Source organism: Narcine bancroftii, chromosome 2, assembly GCF_036971445.1.
Source record: "Narcine bancroftii isolate sNarBan1 chromosome 2, sNarBan1.hap1, whole genome shotgun sequence".
Taxonomy (NCBI): Eukaryota; Metazoa; Chordata; class Chondrichthyes; order Torpediniformes; family Narcinidae; genus Narcine; species Narcine bancroftii.
Window position 1 is genome coordinate 82,845,107 of NC_091470.1, and position 21,481 is coordinate 82,866,587.

The 21,481-nt window shown below is 40.9% G+C and overlaps 2 protein-coding genes across 9 annotated transcripts in view; one reads left to right on the forward strand and one right to left on the reverse strand.

The window, feature by feature from the left end:
* rbm25b (RNA binding motif protein 25b) overlaps positions 1-7,760 on the reverse strand; it is a 100,691-nt gene extending 92,931 nt beyond the window's left edge. For 4 of the 7 annotated variants that reach the window (XM_069917273.1, XM_069917280.1, XM_069917271.1 and 1 more), the window contains exon 1: positions 7,683-7,760. The gene's annotated coding sequence lies outside the window, so the exon portion shown is untranslated. Of the gene's footprint in view, positions 1-1,528; positions 1,583-7,682 lie in introns of those variants that run through there. The other 3 variants (XM_069917270.1, XM_069917272.1, XM_069917269.1) reach the window with 3 other exon arrangements.
* A 53-nt stretch (positions 7,761-7,813) lies between these two features.
* zfyve1 (zinc finger, FYVE domain containing 1) overlaps positions 7,814-21,481 on the forward strand; it is a 50,799-nt gene continuing 37,131 nt past the window's right edge. Inside the window, exon 1 of one of the 2 annotated variants that reach the window (XM_069917282.1) lies at positions 7,814-8,394. In XM_069917282.1, coding sequence (XP_069773383.1) covers positions 7,918-8,394 — 477 coding nt within the window. In that variant the 5' untranslated portion in view covers positions 7,814-7,917. Of the gene's footprint in view, positions 8,395-8,420; positions 9,349-21,481 lie in introns of those variants that run through there. The other variant, XM_069917283.1, reaches the window with a different exon arrangement.

Genomic DNA, 21,481 nt, shown 5'->3' on the forward strand with positions numbered 1-21,481 from the left:
GGGTCATGTCATTCACAGGGTGTGTCCTGCCCTGGTTTAGTCTCCCAGACAGCATCACTCCACATTTATCGGAGTTAAGTTCCATTTGCCATTTCTTGGCCCACTTTCCCAGTTGATCCACACCCTTTTGTAGTGTTAGGCAACCTTCTTCACTGTCTACCACCCCACCTAATTTGGTGTCATCCATAAACTTCCTTATTGTGCTACCTACATTCACATCCAAATTGTTTATATACTGTATATACGCTGTAATAGTTGATACCATGTAACAGTCAATCCCTATTTTTGGCCCCAAAATCTGGTACTTTCCATATATCGTGAGTAAAAGTCGACTCCCTATTTTTGGCTCCAGCTGCCTGCCCATCCAAGCTCCCAACACCCCAACCATGGACCCTTGTTTCGGTTGCCCATCCATCTGAGCTCCTGACAACCGTACCGCAGATCCTTACCTCAGCTGCCCACCTTGCCAAGCTCCCAAAACACTGACTGTGGACTCTTACCTAGGCCCCAACTGCACTCCCAAGGCATCGAATGTGGGCTTATCACCTGGTCCCACCCACCCGAGCTCCTGACACTTTGAATGATACAGGCACTTAACACAGTAGTATGCATGTAATAATTAAATCTCTAAATTTTACCCCAAAAATTGGTCCATAAAATTTGATTATTACATGCATATATACGGCTTATGTGTCAAACAACAGTGGAACTCGCACCATCCTGCTGTACACTGCCAGTCACAGTACTCCAATTTGAAAAACATCCCTCCACCACCTCCCTCTCAATCCCACGATTGAACCAATCATCTATCTAATTGGCCAGTTCAACATTGGATCCCATGTGATCTCATCCTTGGATGGTAGGACCAGATTATCATCTGCGACCTTGTCCAAAATTTTGCTTAAGTCCATGGAAACAATGGCCATTGCCCTGTCCACTTAATGACTGAACCTCCATTGTGCTTCATGGTGGGAAATTCTGAAGATCCACCACCCTCTGAGAGAATAAATTCCTCCTCATTTATGTCCTGAATATCCTACCCTTTAATTTAAGAATATAATTCCTAGTTCTGTATTCATCACTCTCACTTTGTAACATATTAAAGGACCCATCCTGCTTCTGTCTCACTCTGTCTTCCCAATTCTGTCAGGCAGAAGATACGTAAGCTTAAAAACATGAACCTCCAGATTCAAGGATAAATTCCTTTCCTGCTGTTAAAATGACCTGTCATTGGCAAAAGATGATGCCCTTTCACTGTTTTAACTGTTCTTTACTCTTTACTCTCAACCTGTCTTTGTTACACCAAACCCTGCACACTGAGTTATTGGAACACTACAACTTGCATTTTTGTTTACAATATCTAACATCTGTTCTTAAATATCTCTCAATGATGGTACTTTGATTCGTTTTTTTCTTTAATCATTTAATCTAAATTCTGTCCTTTTGAAACATTCTAATTTTCAGTTCAACACATTCACTTTAGACAATCGATTTCCAAAGTAAACCTAACAATGTTATTATCACTTACTCCCAAGCAGGTCACTTCAGGGCACTTGTGATTCATTACCAAGAGCTGACATGGTATCCTTCCACCTTGGCCATGGAACATATTGAGAAAGGAAGTAAACCTGAGTGCATTCTAAGAACCTCTCCATTATGACCATTTGTCTTATAGATCATAGACCTGATCTCACCTGTATTGCATTCCATTTTGACACTGTGACAGATCCATCCCCACTTATACAGTACTTCAGGTTTACTGAGTGTCCAAGCCATCCCTACCAGTAATATACCCCATTGTTGTACATTGACAGACCTATCCCAAGGATTACTGTACCCTGTTAAACAGTGACAGACCATTGTATACATCTTATCTTGCCCAGTGTTATACAGTCCCTACCAATATTGTATCCCACTATTATATAGACAGACCCACACCCATCAATACTGCAATAGACCTGTCTCCACCAGTAGTATACCCCAGTATTATACAGTGATAGAATTTCCTCCACTAGCATTATACCCCTGTATTAGTGAGATAATTTCTATTTAAACAAAATAGAGAGAGTGCAGAGAAGGTTCATGAGAATGTTGACAGGATGTCAGGGTTTGAGTTACAGAGAAAGGTTGAGCAGCCTGGGGCTTTTTTCTCTGGAACGTAGAAGATTTTTTTTTTTTTTTTTAATTTTTTTATTTTTCACACCATAAACCACATTAGCCATGATATACACTATTTCTTTTTCACACATATACAGTGACTTTTTCTCCCCCCCCCTCCTCCCAAGCCACCCCCCCACCCCCCCCTCTCATCCATTTTAGGTATACAATCTAGGTTGCATTAAGCCAGTCAGACAATGTTGTCATTCAACAAAATTACACCAGAAATTCTACTGAGTCCATTCTTTTCTTTCCTTCTCCTTCCATCAACTTAGGTAATGTTTGTCCCCGGTAGGTTTTCGCTATTGTATTTAATGTAAGGCTCCTATACTTGTTCGAATATTTCAATATTATTTCTTAACCTATATGTTATTTTTTCTAATGGAATACATTTATTCATTTAAATTTAGTAGTTTCTTCCTTTTTAATTTGGTTATGTATTCCATTAATATTTAAAGACATATAGTTCAGCGTAGCCCTTTTATATTTTGTTTATCTTCTCTTTCCGTTTTTCCATCATTACCTTTCCTCCTTTTCCATTTCTGTTTTCTTATTTTCAACTCTTTATAAGACAACATTTCTACAACATCCAACATTTCCTATTTCTATCTTATTTATCCCCAATCTCCCCTTCACCTCCTGAGTTGTCCTTTATCCCTTGTCGGACAACCACATCTCCCCTCTCCATTTGGATTTGCGAATCCACTCGCAAGCGTCAACTGATTTTGCAGTGACCGCTATTTCCCCCCACCCCGCCCCCCCCAGAAAAGATTTCACTTTTCATATGTCACAAAGGTCACTCTTTTAATTCCCTCCTTATTCTCTCTATTCCATTACCTTCCCTTATTAATTCTTGTCTATACTATCTATATTTTCCTCTAAGTACAGATACATTCATGTATGCTCATTGTCTCTATTCACTCTTATACCTCTTTACCCGCATACATATCAATCGTGATCATTTTTACTCTCATTACCCGTCTTCATCCCTCAGTCTATTTTTGTCTTTACCCACATACATATCAATCGTGATCATTTTTACTCTTATTACCCGTCTTCCTCCCTCAGTCTATTTTTGTAATTGTTCTGCAAATTTTCGTGCTTCTTCTGGATCCGAGAATAGTCTGTTTTGTTGTCCTGGAATAAATATTTTCAATACCGCAGGATGCTTTAGTATAAATTTATACCCTTTCTTCCATAAAATCACCTTTGCTGTATTGAACTCTTTTCTCTTCTTTAGGAGTTCAAAACTTATATCTGGATAAATGAAGATTTTTTGCCCTTTATACTCCAGTGGTTTGTTGCCCTCTCTTACTTTTTCCATTGTTTTCTCCAGTACCTTTTCTCTTGTAGTATATCTTAGGAATTTTACTACAATAGATCTTGGTTTTTGTTGTGGTTGTGGTTTAGAGGCCAATACTCTATGTGCCCTTTCTATTTCCATTTCTTGCTGTAGTTCTGGACATCCTAGGGTCTTAGGGATCCACTCTTTTATAAACTCCCTCATATTCTTGCCTTCTTCATCTTCCTTAAGGCCCACTATCTTTATGTTATTTCTTCTGTTATGGTTTTCCATTGTATCTATTTTTTGAGCTAGTAGTTCTTGTGTCTCTTTAGTTTTTTTATTAGATTTCTCCAATTTCTTTTTTAAGTCTTCTACCTCCATTTCTGCTGCTACTGCCCGCTCTTCCATCTTGTCCATTTTCTTTCCCATTTCTGTTAAGGTCATCTCGATTTTATTTATTTTCTCTTCTGTGTTGTTTATTCTTTTTCTTAAATCCTTAAATTCCTGTGTTTGCCATTCTTTAAATGACTCCATGTATCCTTTAATAAGAGCAAGTATATCCTTTACCTTGCCTTTCTTTTCTTCTTCTATTTCCCTGTACTCTTCCTCTTCTTCTTCCTCTGGGTTGACCATCTGTTGTTTCTTTGGTGCCCTTTCCTCCTCTTCTTTCTTGTTTCTATTGTCTTCTGTGGTCTCTTCTTGCTGCAGGTGTTCTGCAGCTGTCGTTGCCGGCTGTGGAGATCGACTCCCCAGCTGGTCCCCCCTCCCGTCGGTGTGTTTTTTTTCATTCGCATCGCGCATGCGCGAAGTATCGCGCATGCGCGGTTGCGCACTTTTACTTGGCTCTGCGAGCCATTTTTGTAGTCCATTATTTACCGACCTGAGGGAGCGGGTTTCTCTCTCCGCAGTGGGCCTCTTCGGACAGGTAAGGCCTTCACCTTTTTCCTCCTTTGTCTTCTCTTCCTCTCTTCTTACCGTTGCTTTCAATTTTTCTTTTTTTGTCGCCATCTTCTTTCCACCTTTATACTCACTTTTCTGTAACTTTTATTTCTGTGCCTTTGTGTTTTCCTTTGTTTTTCCCGACTTTTCTGGAGAGGGCTGGAGTTCACCGTCCGGCCACTACTCCATCACGTGACTCCCCTGGAACGTAGAAGATTGAGGGGGGAATTTGATGGAGGTGTTCAAGATTTTAAAAGGGACAGAGAAAGTCAACGTGGATAGGCTTTTTCAATTCAGAGTGGGGGATATTCAAACCAGAGGCCATGGTTTGAGATTGCAGGGGGAAAATTATAAGGGGAACATGAGGGGAAATTTCTTCACACAAAGTGTGGTTGGGATGTGGAATAAGCTTCTGGCAGAGGTGGTTGAAGTAAGGACGTTATTTACATTTAAGGAAAGACTGAATAATTACATGGAGGGGAGAGGATTGGAGGGGTATGGACCAGGTGCTGGTCAGTGGGACTAGGAGGGTGGGGACTAGTAGGGCCAAACTGGCCTGTTCTGTGCTGTATTTGGTTATATGGTCCCCACCAATACTGTCCCACAGTAGAGCACCATGACAGTTCCTGTCCCTATGAGTACTACACCACCATATTGCAAGTGACAGGCCTAAATCCAGCACTACTGTAGCCTTGTACCTTCTCTGTGGATTGTTACCTTGTCATGGTGGAGAAGCTTGTGTGGTCCTGAGATCCTTAGAGCAATGCCATCTAGAGCTATGCTCCTGGTAGGGCCATCAAAGGTGAGGTCCTTGACAAAGAACAATCCAACCAAGATCTCAATGGTGGAACAGACAGACAAAGTTACTTTGAACTCAATGGCTGTGAAGAGAGACAATGGCTGCAACAAATCCATCAGCTCCAATTGTCATGGTTTTCATGCCATTGGAACTAGTTGATTGATTTGTGAAATATTGTGTACTTCTTGGAGTGCAACATTAAGTACATGTTAAACAAATACACAGACAGATGTCTTTGCTCAGTGGGCCACTCTCTAAGATTGGACTTATAAGCCACGAGAGCCCATAGGAACAAAGATGATCATCCTCGACCTCGAGGAACAGCCATGATGATGAGGAGCCTTGTGCATCCGTGAAATCTGGCCATGGATCTTGATCAGGAATTATATCCTGATGTTTACTTAGTGTCCAATGTCTACCAGGTCCAGGCTACTGTCTGGTGGCATGTTCAGGCTAGTTGCCACGTGCCTGGTTCCAGGTGCTGGGTGGTTAGTGAGAGGAATTGCCCATTTCTCATCTGCAGCTGCAGTTCTTCCTGGACATCATGAACTCAAAATTCCTGGGCAGATTAGCAGATCTAAAGCTCACCCCAATGTCTCTGTAAAAAAGAAAATTACCACAGGACACTGCTGACACTCAGGCTTGATTTGGGGCACCTCTCAGAACAGTTAAGCTGGTTTTCTAGTAGCGCACAGGCAGTCTCCTTGGGCCTCCATCTGGGGCCACTGTTGGTCACTCCATTGAAGCCCATTGAAGCTCATGTCCTTTCTGCACACTCTATCTCATGACTACACTGATGTGGAGGTTTATCACATCCTTGCCAGAAGAACCAATGGGTTATTGAACCTTTTCTATAACATTAGTTAGCTCAAAACACAGTTGGTTTTACTCTTTAAGAATGAATACCAGTGCAGTGAACGGAGATTCACTGGTGATAGATTGTGCAGATGGCCATATATAATCCAGGTTTCCCGCCTAAATCCAGAGCCCTACCGAAGACCATGTAAGACCCTACCCTTTGTTATAAGCTAATAAAAGTGTGTGCTCTCCCTCCAATCATGAGAGTTTTTATTCACACTACAATTTTATTAGCTTTCTAACACGAAGATGGAAGCACTGCTCAAGCCGAGTATGCTCCTGATCGACCCTCTGTCTCCAGATACTGCTGAGGAGTTTGCTTTCTGGCTTGCCTGAGACTCATCTATGAGGGGACCAGGAGGCCCAAGGCTCACTAGTGCTGAGGTGCTCCTCCAGGATTTACAGACCCCCAGATTATTTAAATCTGTAAATAAATGTATTTAAAAAAAAAAATAAATAAAAAAAAAATATATATATATAAATATATAAACTGATTTGTTTTTTTTAACTGAGTCTGCGTTCTGTCTTCATCTGCAGTCTCTAATTCTGCAGGAAGGGGTGAATACAGTAAACAGAGATTCACTGGGGATGGCTTGTGCAGATGGTTGGCTCCTCCCCCATCTACCCATATATAACCCAGGCTTCTCGCCTAAACCCAAAGCCCTAGTGAAGACCCTACTCTTTGTTATAAGCTAATAAAAGCGAGTTATTCTTCCTCCAGTCGTGAGAGCTTTTGTTTGTGCTACAACCAGGACCTGCTGATCAGCTCTTAATTGACAACTTGAATTGTTTCTTGTCTCATGTAGTGAGATTCAGTGAAAAACTTTGTTTTATGTGCAGACCAGACAAGTCATAGAGTTCTACAACATTAAATCCAGCCCTTTCCCACCTCCATGCCAGTCCATGTACCCATTTAGATGTCTTTTAAATGTAATTGTACTCACTTCTACCACATCCTATGGCAGCTCATTCTATATACCCAACACCCTCTGTGCAAAGATGTCACCCCTTTAAAATACGTCTCCTCAGACATTAAATCCTATGTCCTCTAGTTTTAGATTCCTCCACCCTGGGCAAGACAGCGACCACCCACCTCATGCAAGGGCCTCCCAGTGGCCAAACATTTTAATTCCATATTCACAATGTCTGTCCATAGACTCGTCTATTGCAAATTTGAGACCACCAGCAAATTGGAGGAACAACACTTTGCAGTCTCCAACCAGATGTCATCAATATTGGCCTCCACTCAACTTCCCCCGGTCTATCTCTTCTCCTACTCCTTTCCTCTAGCTCCCCTTCCTTTCCTTCTCTCAGAGCACTGCCCTTCTTCGCCCTCTTCTAGCGTTTTGTCTTTTCTACCCTTCCACCTGTTAGCCTATGCTCCTTCCCCTCTTGTCTCTCCTCGTCCCTCCCACCTTTTTAATTCAAATCTCTTTTTCCAGACTCCTGACGACGGACTCGGGCCCAAAAAGTTGGTTGCTTTTTACCACACCAGATTTGAGATTAAAGAAGTTGAAAGAGAAAAGCACTTTTCTTCAAAAACACCCCTAGTTACTCGCTTGTTTCCAACACCCCACTCTCCCTTTATTCTCCTCTTGCAATTTAAAACATTTTTATTTATAACTTTTATCAAAGTTCAATTACCCGAAACGTCGCTCCCGTTCTCTGCTCTAGAGACACTGCCCGGCCTTCACGAGATTCAGCCAACTTTCCCTCGCAGAGCTTCCCCAATGGGACTACATTTCCCATGAAGCCCCGCGCAGCGCATGCTCCGTGGCGGGGACAGCGGCGCCCGGTATCGTGCCTGACGGTGCTTCTGCGGAAAGTCAGCGGGTGGAGGCTCGGGCTGTGAGAGCTCGGCCGAGCTTCCTGGGGAGAAATGAGCGGCCAGAACACGCCGGATAAGCCCGGCAGCGGCTCGGGTGTCGTATCCGCTTCGGGCCTGAGCTGCCAGGAGAGCTACGTTTGCAGCGGCTCCGAGGCGGCCTTCGAGTGCGACGAGTGCGGCAGTCTGCAGTGCGCCTGCTGCGAGCAGCAGCTCCACGCCCAGCCGCGCTTCGCCGACCACGAACGGAGGCGCCTGCAGCCAGGGCACGTCCCTTACTGCGATCAGTGCCGCAACTCGGCGTCGGGACCCGGCCCCGCCGAGCGGCCCAGGGCCAGCTCCCGATGCCAGAGCTGCCGACTCAACCTGTGCGCCGAGTGCCAGCGCCGTAATCACGCCAACCGGCGCAAACACCCGCTACTCAACTATCCCCCGCCGCCCGAGGCCGGCTCCGGGCCCGAGGAACGGCTTCGATCACCAATCGAGGTGACCAACAGTTTCCTCCTGGTCGACGAGAAGGAAGAGATCCGGGTAAAGTGGCCTTGACTGTAGCTGTGTGGTAGTTGGGAGGAGGGCAACAGCAACTGGCGGGGGTCTTGGGTCAGCCAAAGGCCAGGCCCACCCTGGAACAACCCAATCTGTATTCGGACCTCCATTGTAAAAGTCTCATTTCAACCCAGGGGTTAGTAACTGCATTGGTGAGGGGCAGCCAGAGGTGATGAAATGTTTACTTTCTGTGGAGGGATATTTCCCCGGTGGATTCTCTTGGAGTTAATTGAAAAGCACTTTTTAAAAAAAAAAGTTGATCAGTGACTTGTCCAGGGTGTCTGCAAATTGGAGTGTGACAGACGTTAACCTAAATAGGACTGCGTCCGAAAGCGTCTTGTTCCCTTTCCACTTTTTGTCCGAAATTCGAATCTCTCATCTTCAACAAACATTAAATCCTCTAGCAGACAGTGAGATCCTCGAGGAACTAGACATGACACGCAACGTCCGTGGATAGAAATGTTTGAGGTCGAGATATTTCTTTATCAAAGACCAAAGGCGATATCAACTGGACTCCAAAGGGGAAAGAAGCTGGGGTGGGGCTACGAGTGATTGACCAGAGAGACGGGTAATGGGAGAGACTATTGGGAACGTCGGACGGAGTTAGAAAAGTAAAAACAGTACTAGGTTCATCCTGGCAATGCACCAGGCTGAGGTCCGGTGTCTGTGTGGGAATGGTAAAGGGATTGCATGGTTGGCTCCTGGGAGTTCAAGCTTGGACCCATGTAGGTGTTTGGCATTTGGACTTACTGATGTAAAGGAGGGTACACCAAATGCAGTAGATTAAGTTGGACCAACATTCAGGAATCCCTGTAGAGGGTTTCAGCCCAAAAATTGACTATCCATCATCTTCCATGGATGCTGCCTAATGTTGTTACTCCTCTACGTTCAACCTCTGGCTGTGTGGGTTTTCCTCGTTTCTACCACCTACACATGTTGGTAGGTTAATTGAGCATTGTGGTACAATTAAAATAATCTTATCTTTATAAAATACACTGTTTGACCTATTGAGTTTCTCCAACATTGTGTTTTTACTCCAACCACGATATCTGCAGAATTTCGTGTTTTACTATTGTTGGAGAGTTGATTGACATCTGTGAGAGAGAGGCCATAGAAAAAAGTGACTGATGGAAATGTTCTGAGATCCAACTTGGATCCAATGGTCGATTTGGTCTCTTGTGCTGTAAGATATAAAATACGAAAATTTGTATGTGTGTATTGTATAGTGTAGTATTTATCTGATGATCCTCTTACATTTGTCTCTGTATAGCAGGTTTTACTTTATTTCAGTGGGAGTTTCAGGATGTAAACTATAATAAAACCATCCAGAATCATAATTTATAGTCATGCACATGTCAAGAAATAAGTTGTTTGTGGCAGCATTGCAGGTGCAAAAATTGCAATAAGTTACAGTTTTTAAAAATAAGTTAGTGCAGAAGAAGAGAAAAAGCAAGTTAGTGTCTGTGGTTCGTTGTCCATTCAGAAATCTGATGGTAGAAGGGAAGAAACTGTTCTTGTACCAGTGGATATACCCCTCCTGATGGTAGCAGTGAGAAGAGGGCACAGCCTGAGTGGTGAGGGCCCTTTCTTGAGACACTGCCTCTTGTAGATGACCTTAATGAAGTGAAGATTAATGCCCATGATGGTGCTGGCAGAGTTCACACCTCTCTGTCACCTTTTCCTGTCCTGTGCATTGGCATCTTCGTACCAGACAGTGATGCAATCAGTCAGCATGTTCTCCAAATTTGGGAGTCTTTGGTGACCTATTAAATCTCCTCAAACATTTTACGAAGTTTCTTCTTTCTTTGGCTTGGCTTCGCGGACGAAGATTTATGGAGGGGGTAAAAGTCCACGTCAGCTGCAGGCTCGTTTGTGGCTGACAATTCCGATGCGGGACAGTATAGTTGCTGGCGAACCGCCTTCACGTTTGCATCAACATGATAGCCCCAGGACAGATCTTCAGAGATGTTGACACCCATGAAGTTGAAGTTTTTGCACTTGGTTGAGCAAGTAATATTGACCAGGATCCTGAGAGAACTCTTTTTATTGAGTTGTGTCACCCAATTTTAAATTTGTGCATGGCAATCGATCTGGGAATTTTCTCACCACTAATTACAAGGTTCGACTGGTACCTGCAGCTTAATCCTTTTTGTTTAGAATAGGGATGTAACATTTGCAATTCCTCTGGCCGCCAGGATCACTCCAGGACTTTTGCTCATGTTTTTCTCAGGAAACTAGGATACATCATAGCTGAAATGCATGACTTGTAAACTTTGATAGCAAGATATTTATAGTTCCTTCCTCTCCATTTTTCCTCATCAGAATCTTGAGTCTTCTCTTCTGTTCCATTTGCTTCATCCTCTCTTGCAAAGATGAATGATGTTTTTCAGCAATCCTTTCATGCTCTCAGCCTTAAAGGATTTAATTCTCTATTGACCCTGTAACCTGCTTAAATTGAGCTGATAAAGGCACAATGGAGGCTGCAACATGTCTAGAACTTAATAACATTAATGAGAATTTGGAAAGCTGGCAGAAAGGAGATTGAATCAGTCACATGAGGCATATAAATAAATAATATTAAAAAGAGAAACACAAAGCTGTGTGACATTTCAGACTCGAGCCCTTCATCCAAGGTATGGAAAAATGTCGGCAGTTGTCTGAACAAAAGAGTAGGGGGAGAGGTGTTCGCAAAAGCAAGAGGTAATAGGTGGAGAAGGGAGGGAGGGGACAGTAGTGATCAAGGGGATAGCTAGGTGAAGGGAGGGAGGAGAAAAGAGGAGAGCAGGTTAGCAGAAACTGGGAAAGCCGATGTTAATGCCATCTGGATGGAAGGTGTCCAAACAGAAAATCAGGTGTTGTTCCTCCAATTTGCAGGTGGTCTTGGTGGAACAGTACATAAAGCCGTGGACAGACATGAGTGTAGGAGTGTGACACAGAACTAAAATGGTTGGCTACTGGGAGGTAATGATGCGGACCAAGCGGAGGCGTTCAACAAAACAATTTCCCAAGCTGCGCCCATTCTCTCTGATGTAGAGGCTACAAAGGGAGCATCAGATGCAGTAAATCAATACTGTGGATATACAAGTGAAGTGTTAGTTCACATCCCTCCTCCCCTTGATCGCTGCTGTCCCCTCCCTTCTCCACCTATCACCTCCTGCCTTTGCGACCACCCCTCCCCCCACTCTCTTGTTTGGATGCCTGCTGACATTTTTCCATACCTTGATGAAGGGCTCAAGCCCAAAACATCGATTATGTATTTTCACCTTTGCTGCATAAAGGACTGCTTGACCTGCTGAGTTTCTCCAGCTTTGTGTTTATACGTCAACTACGGTGTCTGCAGATTTTTGTGTTTTGCCAATGGATATGAAAAAGTTAGAATATGGGAATTAAACCTATTGAAATATGATTTTTTTTTAAAGTGATTTACAACCTGCAGAAATGAGACTCAACAATTTAGATTGTTCTTTATGCTGTCTTTGAATTACCATTACAATAACCAGTATCATGTTTTTAATTTTTTTTTAAATTTTTCACACTATGAAACATATTAACCAATATACACACAAACATTTCCCTCTTGAATATACATAGTGTCATTTTCTCCCCTTTTCCCCTCCCTACCCACTAAACATTCAACATGTACAATAAAATAAATCCATTAAACAATGTCATCACACAATTAAAATAAACAAGAAAATTGTGTCATCTACTTTTACACACTTCAGATAATTTCGTCTTCTCATTCTGTCATTTTAGGGGGTGGAGGTCCGCGGTAGGCCCTCTCTGTTGTGTTCCATGTACGGTTCCCAAATTTGTTCGAATACTATGACTTTATTTTTTAAATTATATGTTAATTTTTCCAATGGAATACATTTATTCATTTCTATGTACCATTGCTGTACTCTCAGGCTCTCTTCTGATTTCCAGGTTGACATACATTTTTTTGCTACAGCTAAGGCTATCATAATAAAAATTTTTTGAGCTTCATCCAAATTGAGGCCAAGTTTTTTACTTCTTATATTACTTAGAAGAAAGATCTCTGGATTTTTTGGTATGTTGCTTTTTGTGATTTTATTTAATACCTGATTTAGATCTTCCCAAAACTTTTCCACTTTCTCACATGCCCAAATTGCATGTACTGTTGTTCCCATTTCCTTCTTACAGTGAAGACATCTATCTGATACTGTTGGGTATCAGATTTATTTAACTTTTGGGGCGTGGTATATAGCCTGTGTAACCAATTATATTGTATCATGCGTAAGCTCGTGTTTATTGTATTTCTCATAGTTCTGGAGCATAGCTTTTCCCATTTTTCATTTTTTATCTTTATGTTTAGATCTTGTTCCCACTTTTGTTTGGGTTTATATCTTATTTCATCGTTCTCTTTTTCTTGCAGCTTGATGTACATGTTAGTTATAAATCTTTTAATTATCATTGTGTCTGTAATGACATATTCAAAGCTGCTTCCTTCTGGTAACCTCAGCTGTTTCCCAATTTGTCCTTCAAGTAGGTTTTCAGTTGGTGGTATGCAAACATTGTACTATTTGTACTTCATTTGTTCAAAAGATAATAAATTATTTCCCAAAAAACAATTTTCTATTCTTTTGATCCCTTTTGTCTTCCATTCTCTAAAGGAAAGGTTATCTATTGTGAAAGGGATTAGTTGATTTTGCATCAATAATAATTTTGGTAGTTGGTCATTTGTTTTTTTTCCTTTCTATGTGAATCTTCTTCCAAATGTTGAGCAAATGGTGCAGTACTGGTGAACTTCTGTGTTGCACCAGTTTTTCATCCCACTTATAAAGTATATGTTCTGGTACCTTCTCCCCTATTTTATCTAGCTCTAACCTCCTTTGAAGAAGACCGCAGAGCCCACCTCACTGACAAAAGGCAAAGGAGGAAAAACCCAACTCCCAACCCCAACCAACCAATTTTCCCCTGCAACCGCTGCAACCGTGTCTGCCTGTCCCGCATCAGACTTGTCAGCCACAAACGAGCCTGCAGCTGACGTGGACATTTACCCCCTCCATAAATCTTCGTCCGCGAAGCCAAGCCAAAGAAAAGAAGAAAGAAACCTGGTCCAATCTGGTTTTTCCCTTGTTTGATAAAAATCTGATAGATATCTTAATTGTGCTGCTCTAAAATAATTCTTAAAGTTTGGTAGCTGAAAACCCCTTTGTTTGTACCATTCTGTTAATTTATCTAGTGCTACCCCTTTCCTTAAGAATTTCCTTATTATTTTCTTTAAGCTCATTGAAGAATTTCTCTGTTAAGGGAATTGGTAATGATTGAAATAGGTATTGTATCCTTGGGAAGATGTTTATTTTAATGCAATTTACCCTTCCTATCACTGTTAGTGGCAAAGCTTTCCAATGTTCTAAGTCATCTTGTAATTTCTTCATTAATGGCTGATAATTTAATTTGTATTATCTAGTCTAATACCTAGTTATTGGATTGCTTGTGTTTGCCATTTAAATGGTGATTCTTTCTTAAACTTTGTGAAATCCGCATTATTTATTGGCATTGCTTCACTTTTATTTGCGTTGATCTTGTACCCTGATACTTCTCCATATTCCTTTAATTTCTTATGTAATTCTTTTATTGATAATTCTGGTTCTGTTTTTGTACTATGATGTCATCTGCAAATAGACTGATTTTATATTCCTTCTCTTTTATTATTATCCCTCTTATTTTATTTTCTGTTCTTACCAGTTCTGCCAAGGGTTACCTATATAATGCTTTAATCCAATTAATATATTTCTCTGATAGGTTGAACCTCTGTAGTACTTTGAATAAATAATTCCATTCTACCCTGTCAAAGGCTTTCTCTGCATCTAAAGCAACCACCACTGTTGGCATCTTATTTCCTTGTACTGCATGGATTAAGTTAATGAACTTACAGATATTGTCCGTTGTTCATCTTTTCTTAATAAATCCAGTTTTACTATTTTTGGTACACAGTTGGCCAATCTGTTTGCTAATAGTTTTGCTATTATCTTATAATCTGAGTTAAGTAGAGATATTGGTCTATACGATGCTGGTGTTAGTGGATCTTTCCCCGTCTTTGGTGTTACTGTAATTATTGCCGTTTTACATGAAGCTGGCATGTTTTGTGTTTCTTCAATCTGGTTCATTACTTCCAAGAGAGGAGGGATTAATAAGTGTTTAAATATTTTATAGAATTCTATTGGGAGTCCGTCCTCTCCAGGCATTTTATTGTTTGGTAGCTTTTTTAATATATCCTGTATTTCCTCTATTTCAAATGGTTTTATCAGTTTGTTTTGCTCCTCTTCTTGCAATTTCGGTAGTTCAATTTTAGCTAGAAACTCATCTAGTTTGTCTTCTTTCCCTTTGTTCTCATTTCGGTATAATTGCTCGTAGAATTCCTTGAAGTTTTCATTGATCTCTGTTGGGTTATATGTAATTTGTCCTTTTTCCTTGATGCCAATACAGTTTTTTTAGCTTGTTCTGTTTTAAGCTGCCAAGCTAGTATTTTGTGCATTTTTTTCTCCTAGCTCATAATACTTCTGCTTTGTCTTCATTATGTTCTTCTCCACCTTATACGTTTGTAGTGTTTCATATTTTATTTTTTGTCTGCCAATTCTCTTCTTTTTGTTGTATCTTCCCTTGTTGCTAGTTCTTTTTCTGTACTTAGTATTTCCCTTTCCGGCTGTTCTATTTCCCGTTTGTAGTCCTTTTTCATCTTAGTTACATAACTTATATCTGCCCTCTGATGAAAGCTTAATATAAATTTATCTTTCACTGATTCCGTATTTATTTCAAAGTACGTTTTAATTTGGTGCTCAATGAATTCTCTAAAATCCTGTCTTTTAAGTAGCATGGAGTTTAATCTCCATCTATATGTTCTTGGTGGGATGTCCTCCAGTTCTATTGCTAATAACAGGGGTGAGTGATCAGATAACAATCTAGCTTTATATTCCATTTTCCTAACTCTCCCTTTGATATGGGCTGACAACAGGAACAGGTCAATCCTTGAGTATTTTTTATGTCTACTCGAATAATATGAGTATAATATGGGTGTTGTCTCCTCCATATATCCAAAAGTTGCATTTCCTGCATTGATTTAACCATAAATTTGGCTACTTTGTTCTTTTTGCTAGTCTTTTGTCCAGTTTTATCCATCTTTGAATCCAAATTAACGTTAAAGTCCCCTCCTATCAATATATTCCCATGTGTATCTACAATCTTCAAAAAGATATCTTGCATAAACTTTTGATCCTCTTCATTAGGTGCATATATATTGAGCAAATTCCAAAATTCTGAATATATCTGACACTTTATCATTACATACCTCCCTGATGGATCTATTACTTCCTCCTCTATTTTGACTGGTACATTTTTATTGATTAATATAGCTACACCTCTGGCTTTTGAATTATATGATGCTGCTGTTACATGCCCTACCCAGTCTCTCTTTAATTTCTTGTGCTCCACTTCAGTTCGATGCGTTTCCTGCACGAATGCTATATCAATTTTTTTCTTTTTTCACTAAATTTAATAGCCTCTTCCTTTTGATTTGGTTATGTATTTCATTAATATTTATAGTCATATAGTTCAACATGGCCATTTCATACTTTGTTTACATCTCATTTCCGCTTCCTTTTCCCCATTTCCATTTCTCAGTTTTCTTTTTTTGAACGCACTGTATGACAACACTTCTAAAACATAAAATATTTCAACCATTCCCACATCTAAAATTCCCTTAACCCCAAGTGTTCTCCCCCATCTCTGATGCCATTTATCCCTTGCTGGGTAACCACAACTCCCCTCTCCATTCAGACTGCAAACCTGTTCGCAAATATCAACTGATTTCACAGTGACTGTTATTCTCTCCCACCCAACTCCCTCAAGAAAAGACTTTAATCTTCCCATTACAACAAAACTCCCCCTCATTTCTTCTCTTTTTCTTTTTATGTTTTATTTATTTATTATTAATTTTATTTTTTAACCCCTCCTTTTTTCTCCTCTTCTGCCTTACTTCCCTTTTCTTCCCTCCTTTAGTTCTTACTTATACATTATTTTTACTTTATTTATAGTTTGTCGTCGTTCTTTGTTCTTGTTACATCTCTTCATCTCTATTTCTGTCTTACAGGCGTTCTGAAAATTCTCGTGCTTTCTCCGGATCCGAGAACAGTCTGTTTTGCTGCCCCAGGATAACTATTTTAAGCACTGCTGGATATCTTAACATAAATTTATAGCCTTTCTTCTATAGGATCGATTTTGCTGCGTTAAACTCCTTCCTCTTCTTCAGGAGCTCAAAACTTATGTCTGGGTAGAAAAAAATTTTTTGACCTTTGTATTCCAGTGGTTTTTTGTCTTCTCTCATTTTATTCATTGCCTTCTCCAATATATTTTCTCTTGTATATCTCAGGAATTTTACTAAAGCGGATCTTGGTTTATGTTGTGACTGTGGTTTTGGGGCTAATGTTCTGTGTGCCCTTTCTATTTCCATTCCTTCCTGCATTTCTGGATATAATTTTCCATTATATCCATCTTCTGAGCTAACAACTCCTGTGTTTCTTTAACTTTTTTATGACTTTCTTCTAATTTTCTTTTTAAGTCGTTCACTTCCATATCTACTGCCAATACATGTTCTTCCACATTTTCTAATCTTTTCCTTACATCTGTTATGACCAGCTCTATTCTACTCACTTTTTCTTCTGTACTTTTCATTTTCCTTTTTATTTCACTAAATTCTAGTGTCAGCCATTCTCTTAATGCTTTCATATGTTCTTGAAAATTTTTTTTATGTATGTACTGTCCATTCATTTTGCCTCCTATTCCTCTGTCCAGAGCTTGGTGTTCTCCTACTTCTTCTTCTGTGTCTGCTCTTGGGTTTGTGTCTTCTATTTCTCTTCCTTGTATCTGTGTCTCTTCTGACTTTCTTGTTGAGCTGCTTGTCTCAGTTTGTTGGGTATTTTTTTCCATGGTGTCTTGATGTTGGTCCTCTTCTTCTGGGCTGGTTATCTGTTGTGTCTCTAGTTTCCTTTTTTCATTCTCACCCCTCCTGTTCCCATTGTTTTCTTTATCTTTCAGCTGGGAGCCCTGCTGTCAGGTCTCTCTCAGCTGTTCGTGTTGTGGAGTTTCACTCCACAGCTGGTCCCCCCTCCCATTGGTGTTGTTCTTGTCGTGCGCATCACACACGTGCGATTCCTCGCGCATACACAGTTGTGCACCCCTCTTTGGCTCCGTGAGCCATCTTTGCAGTCCTGTGGTCGGTGGGTCGCAACCCTGTGGGGTCCCCACTAACCTCGAGGAGTGGGCTCCTCTTTCCATGGCAGGTCCCTGCTTTTTCATGCAGGTAAGGCCTTCACCCTTCTCTTCTGGCGTCTTTCTTTCTTTTCTTCCTGTTGTTTTTGGCTATTCTTTCTTAGGTGTCATTTTCTCCACACCTTTTTTTATTTGTTATGATTTGTGTGTCTGGGGCTTTGTTTTTTCTTCACTCTTTTCCTTCTTTTCTGAAGAGGGCTGATATTCTACCGGCCACCACTCTATCACTTGACTCTAACCAGTATCATGTTGAAATCAAAGTTGCACTGTTAAGTCTGACTCCTCAGTGATTTAAATAGGCAACTAATGTACAAATTCCGCAAGATTCTCCACAAAAAAGGGTTGAGGACAAAGCAGTACAGTCTGGAGTGATGCTTTGTAGAAGGGCTGGGCCTTAAACGTCAGTTATATATTGTTATCTCCAATGGATGTTGCAAAATTTGCTGAGTTCCTCCAGCATTTCTGTTTTTTTTTAACAGCAGTGCAGCCAGATTGATTATTTTATGGAGATTTGGTTAAGATGACATAAACTTTTTTTTTGGGGAGAGGGTTGTTTCCATTAATCTGCCTGCTTTTTTCATATGGAGCAATTTGAATTCATTCAGAGCTCTCAATTATACTGGGAAGATGAGCTTTTAGAAATGTTAGGTTGACGGGTGAGATGGATAACTAAGGTAATTAGTGAGAACAAAGAAAAGAAACAACGAATTGGAGGATCTATGTAGGTTGGTCACACTTAATGGTTGGTAGCATTCTACAGATTGCCAATTAGACAAAGGAAAGAGGAAAAAAATAAGCAAACCTATCAAATGAGTCATTTTTATGGAAATGTTAATTATCCACAATAAACTGAGTGTCAGAAAAGGGGAAATTATTTTTAGTTCAGGTTCATAACCTGTATGTCAGAAGTCAAAGCAGAGAGAATTTTTGGATTTTGTAATGAGAAATGAACTAGAGCAGATTGTGAACCTAAAGGAACAATGCTGCAATAGCAATGAAAATAAGTATTTAAGACTTGCTGCGGAGGGCATGGCAAGATGGCGTAGAGGACAGACATGCGATTCCACTCTTCCTCAGCACATTTTTATAAGTACTTTTGGAACATTAGTGGGTTATAATGGCTACTAATGTAAAAAAAAAACCAAAAACTCAATTGCAGAAGAAACTACCTTTTAGAGTGCTGAAGAATTGAGGCCTAACTGCTTAACTGAAGCCAGGGAGTCAACTTCGGGAATTCCCAAGGCACAGAGGACCCCTGCCTGGCTGAGTAAGACGCTGGCGCCGATCCTGCCTCCACAAGATGGCGCCGGCTCGACGACGAGCTCAGTTGGTGCCGAACCGCGTGCCCATGATGCCGGGTACATGGGCGACCCGGCCGAGAGAGGAGCCCGTGAGCCCGCGCTGCCGTCGGGTAGGCCGGGAACATGCAGAGTGGCATCGGAAGACACACCTGCGCAATCCCTGCCCTTACCGGGCATGCGTGGTGCCTCTAGGGTTTGGGAGCTGTTGGATCGGGTGTGGGCTGTGGGGGGGCCCGAACGGTGTCGTCCTGATGTGTTCAGACCCGCAGCGGCACCGGAAAGGGACCGACGACATTTGAAGAGGAAGAAGACTGACCTTGACTGGGCAGCACGCAGGAGCAACTGGAAGTGGAGACTAGAGAAGGTAGACCTCAAAAAGAGGCACCAGAATCTGGAATGGAGTCTATGTGTGCTGTTTTGGAAGGGATTGCTTATCAAATGGATAATATGTTTAAACAAAATTCTCGAGGATTTTTGGAAGTGACAACTAAAATGAATACTGTCTGAAGATATGACTGCAGTTAAGAGTGATGTTAATAAATGTATAAAATCAGTGGATACAGTGCAAGAAAATTTTTTAAAAATTGAAACAACTTTTTTTTAATGTAAAAATCAAGTTGAACATAATAGGGAAAATTGGAGTAAGTGGAAGATTCTTTTGTGGATTGGGAAATTCAGAAGAAGGAATGATTGAAAAAAATTGATTCACTGGAAAATCAAAGTTAGAGAAATAATGGGAAGATTGTGGGTCTTCCAGAAGATATTGAAGGTTTCGATCCATCAAAAATTTTTAAGAAATGCATTCCCGAGACGTTGGGCAAGGAGTTTTTTTCGGAAGACCTAGAGTTGGACCGGGCACATAGAGCGTTGCGGAGGAAACTGCTTCCGGGACAACCGCCACGGGTGGTCTTAATCCGTTGTCTGAAATATCAGGATAGAGAAATGATACTACGGTTGGCGGGGCAGAAGGCCCGACAAAGTCAATCTCCAATGATGACTCAAAATAACAGAGTATTTTTTTGCGCATATCTGAGTCAGGAGATTATTAGGTGATGTTGGGAATTCAATTTGGCTAAAGAAGTGTTGTGGCGGAAGGTTACAAATTTGCTTTTCGTTACCCTGCAGTGTTAAATGTCTTTTATGGTAATTTTCAATCTCAATTTTTTGAAAATGACCATGATGCATTAATTTTTGCTAATTCTCTACCAGAGTTGCGAGGAAATGGTCGATCCTCACTGCCGTCGCCTAAAAGGAAGCGAAATGGAAATGGCAATAGGAATGGAAAGAATGGGAGAGATGGGAAGAATGGAAAGAAAGAAGTGTTAACTCAAAGTCTTATTGATATTGAAGACCTGGAACAATCATTGGGATTGGAGTCAATGGGTTGAATATATTTACTATATTTGATTATGTTGATGTGAACAATGTATTTCTGGCTGGGGGGGTGGATGGCACTGAAATCTTCGATAGTCATCTGCCACTAGTGGGGTTTACCTCACCCAGTTTTTTTAGGGTGTTACTACTTTTGGGTAGTTTTTTTTGGGGGGGGGGGTTAATAAAAAAATTTGTTTTAATTTTTTTTCTTTTTTTAAATATTTAGGGGAGGGATAGTGATTTTAAGATATAAGGGGAGTGATTTGTAGTGAGTGATTATATTGTTAATTTGTAGGGATGTCGAATCTGAAATTTGCAACTTTTAATGTTCAGGGTTTAAATAACCCGATTAAGCAAAAACGAGTTCTGGCTTATGTTAAGAAAATGAAAATTGATATTGTTTTTTTGCAAGAAACACATGTGACCGAAAAAGAACATCTCAAATTGAAGAGAAATTGGATTGGTCATTTGTTTTCTTCTTCATTTAATTCCAAGGCAGGAAAGATAACACAATGATTAATATAACGCGATGGCATAATGAATTGAAAGCTTGTATTGTTATGGAAAAATTTACATATAATTTGCATGATAATTATTTTTTTTGTCAATAAGTGGTTACCGTATTTGGAATGTGGGGACCATCGCCTTCCCAAGATCGTGTTATATGGCGAGCTCTCCACTGGCCACCGTGACAGAGGTGCACCAAAGAAAAGGTACAAGGACTGCCTAAAGAAATCTCTTGGTGCCTGCCACATTGACCACCGCCAGTGGGCTGATAACGCCTCAAACCGTGCATCTTGGCGCCTCACAGTTTGATGGGCAGCAACCTCCTTTGAAGAAGACCGCAGAGCCCACCTCACTGACAAAAGGCAAAGGAGGAAAAACCCAACACCCAACCCCAACCAACCAATTTTCCCCTGCAACCGCTGCAATCGTGTCTGCCTGTCCCGCATCAGACTTGTCAGCCACAAACGAGCCTGCAGCTGACGTGGACTTTTTACCCCCTCCATAAATCTTCGTCCGCGAAGCCAAGCCAAAGAAAGAAAAGATGTATTATATATTTTTCTTTTTTTTAAGCTCTCCTTAAAAAAGCTGGCTGATGGGAT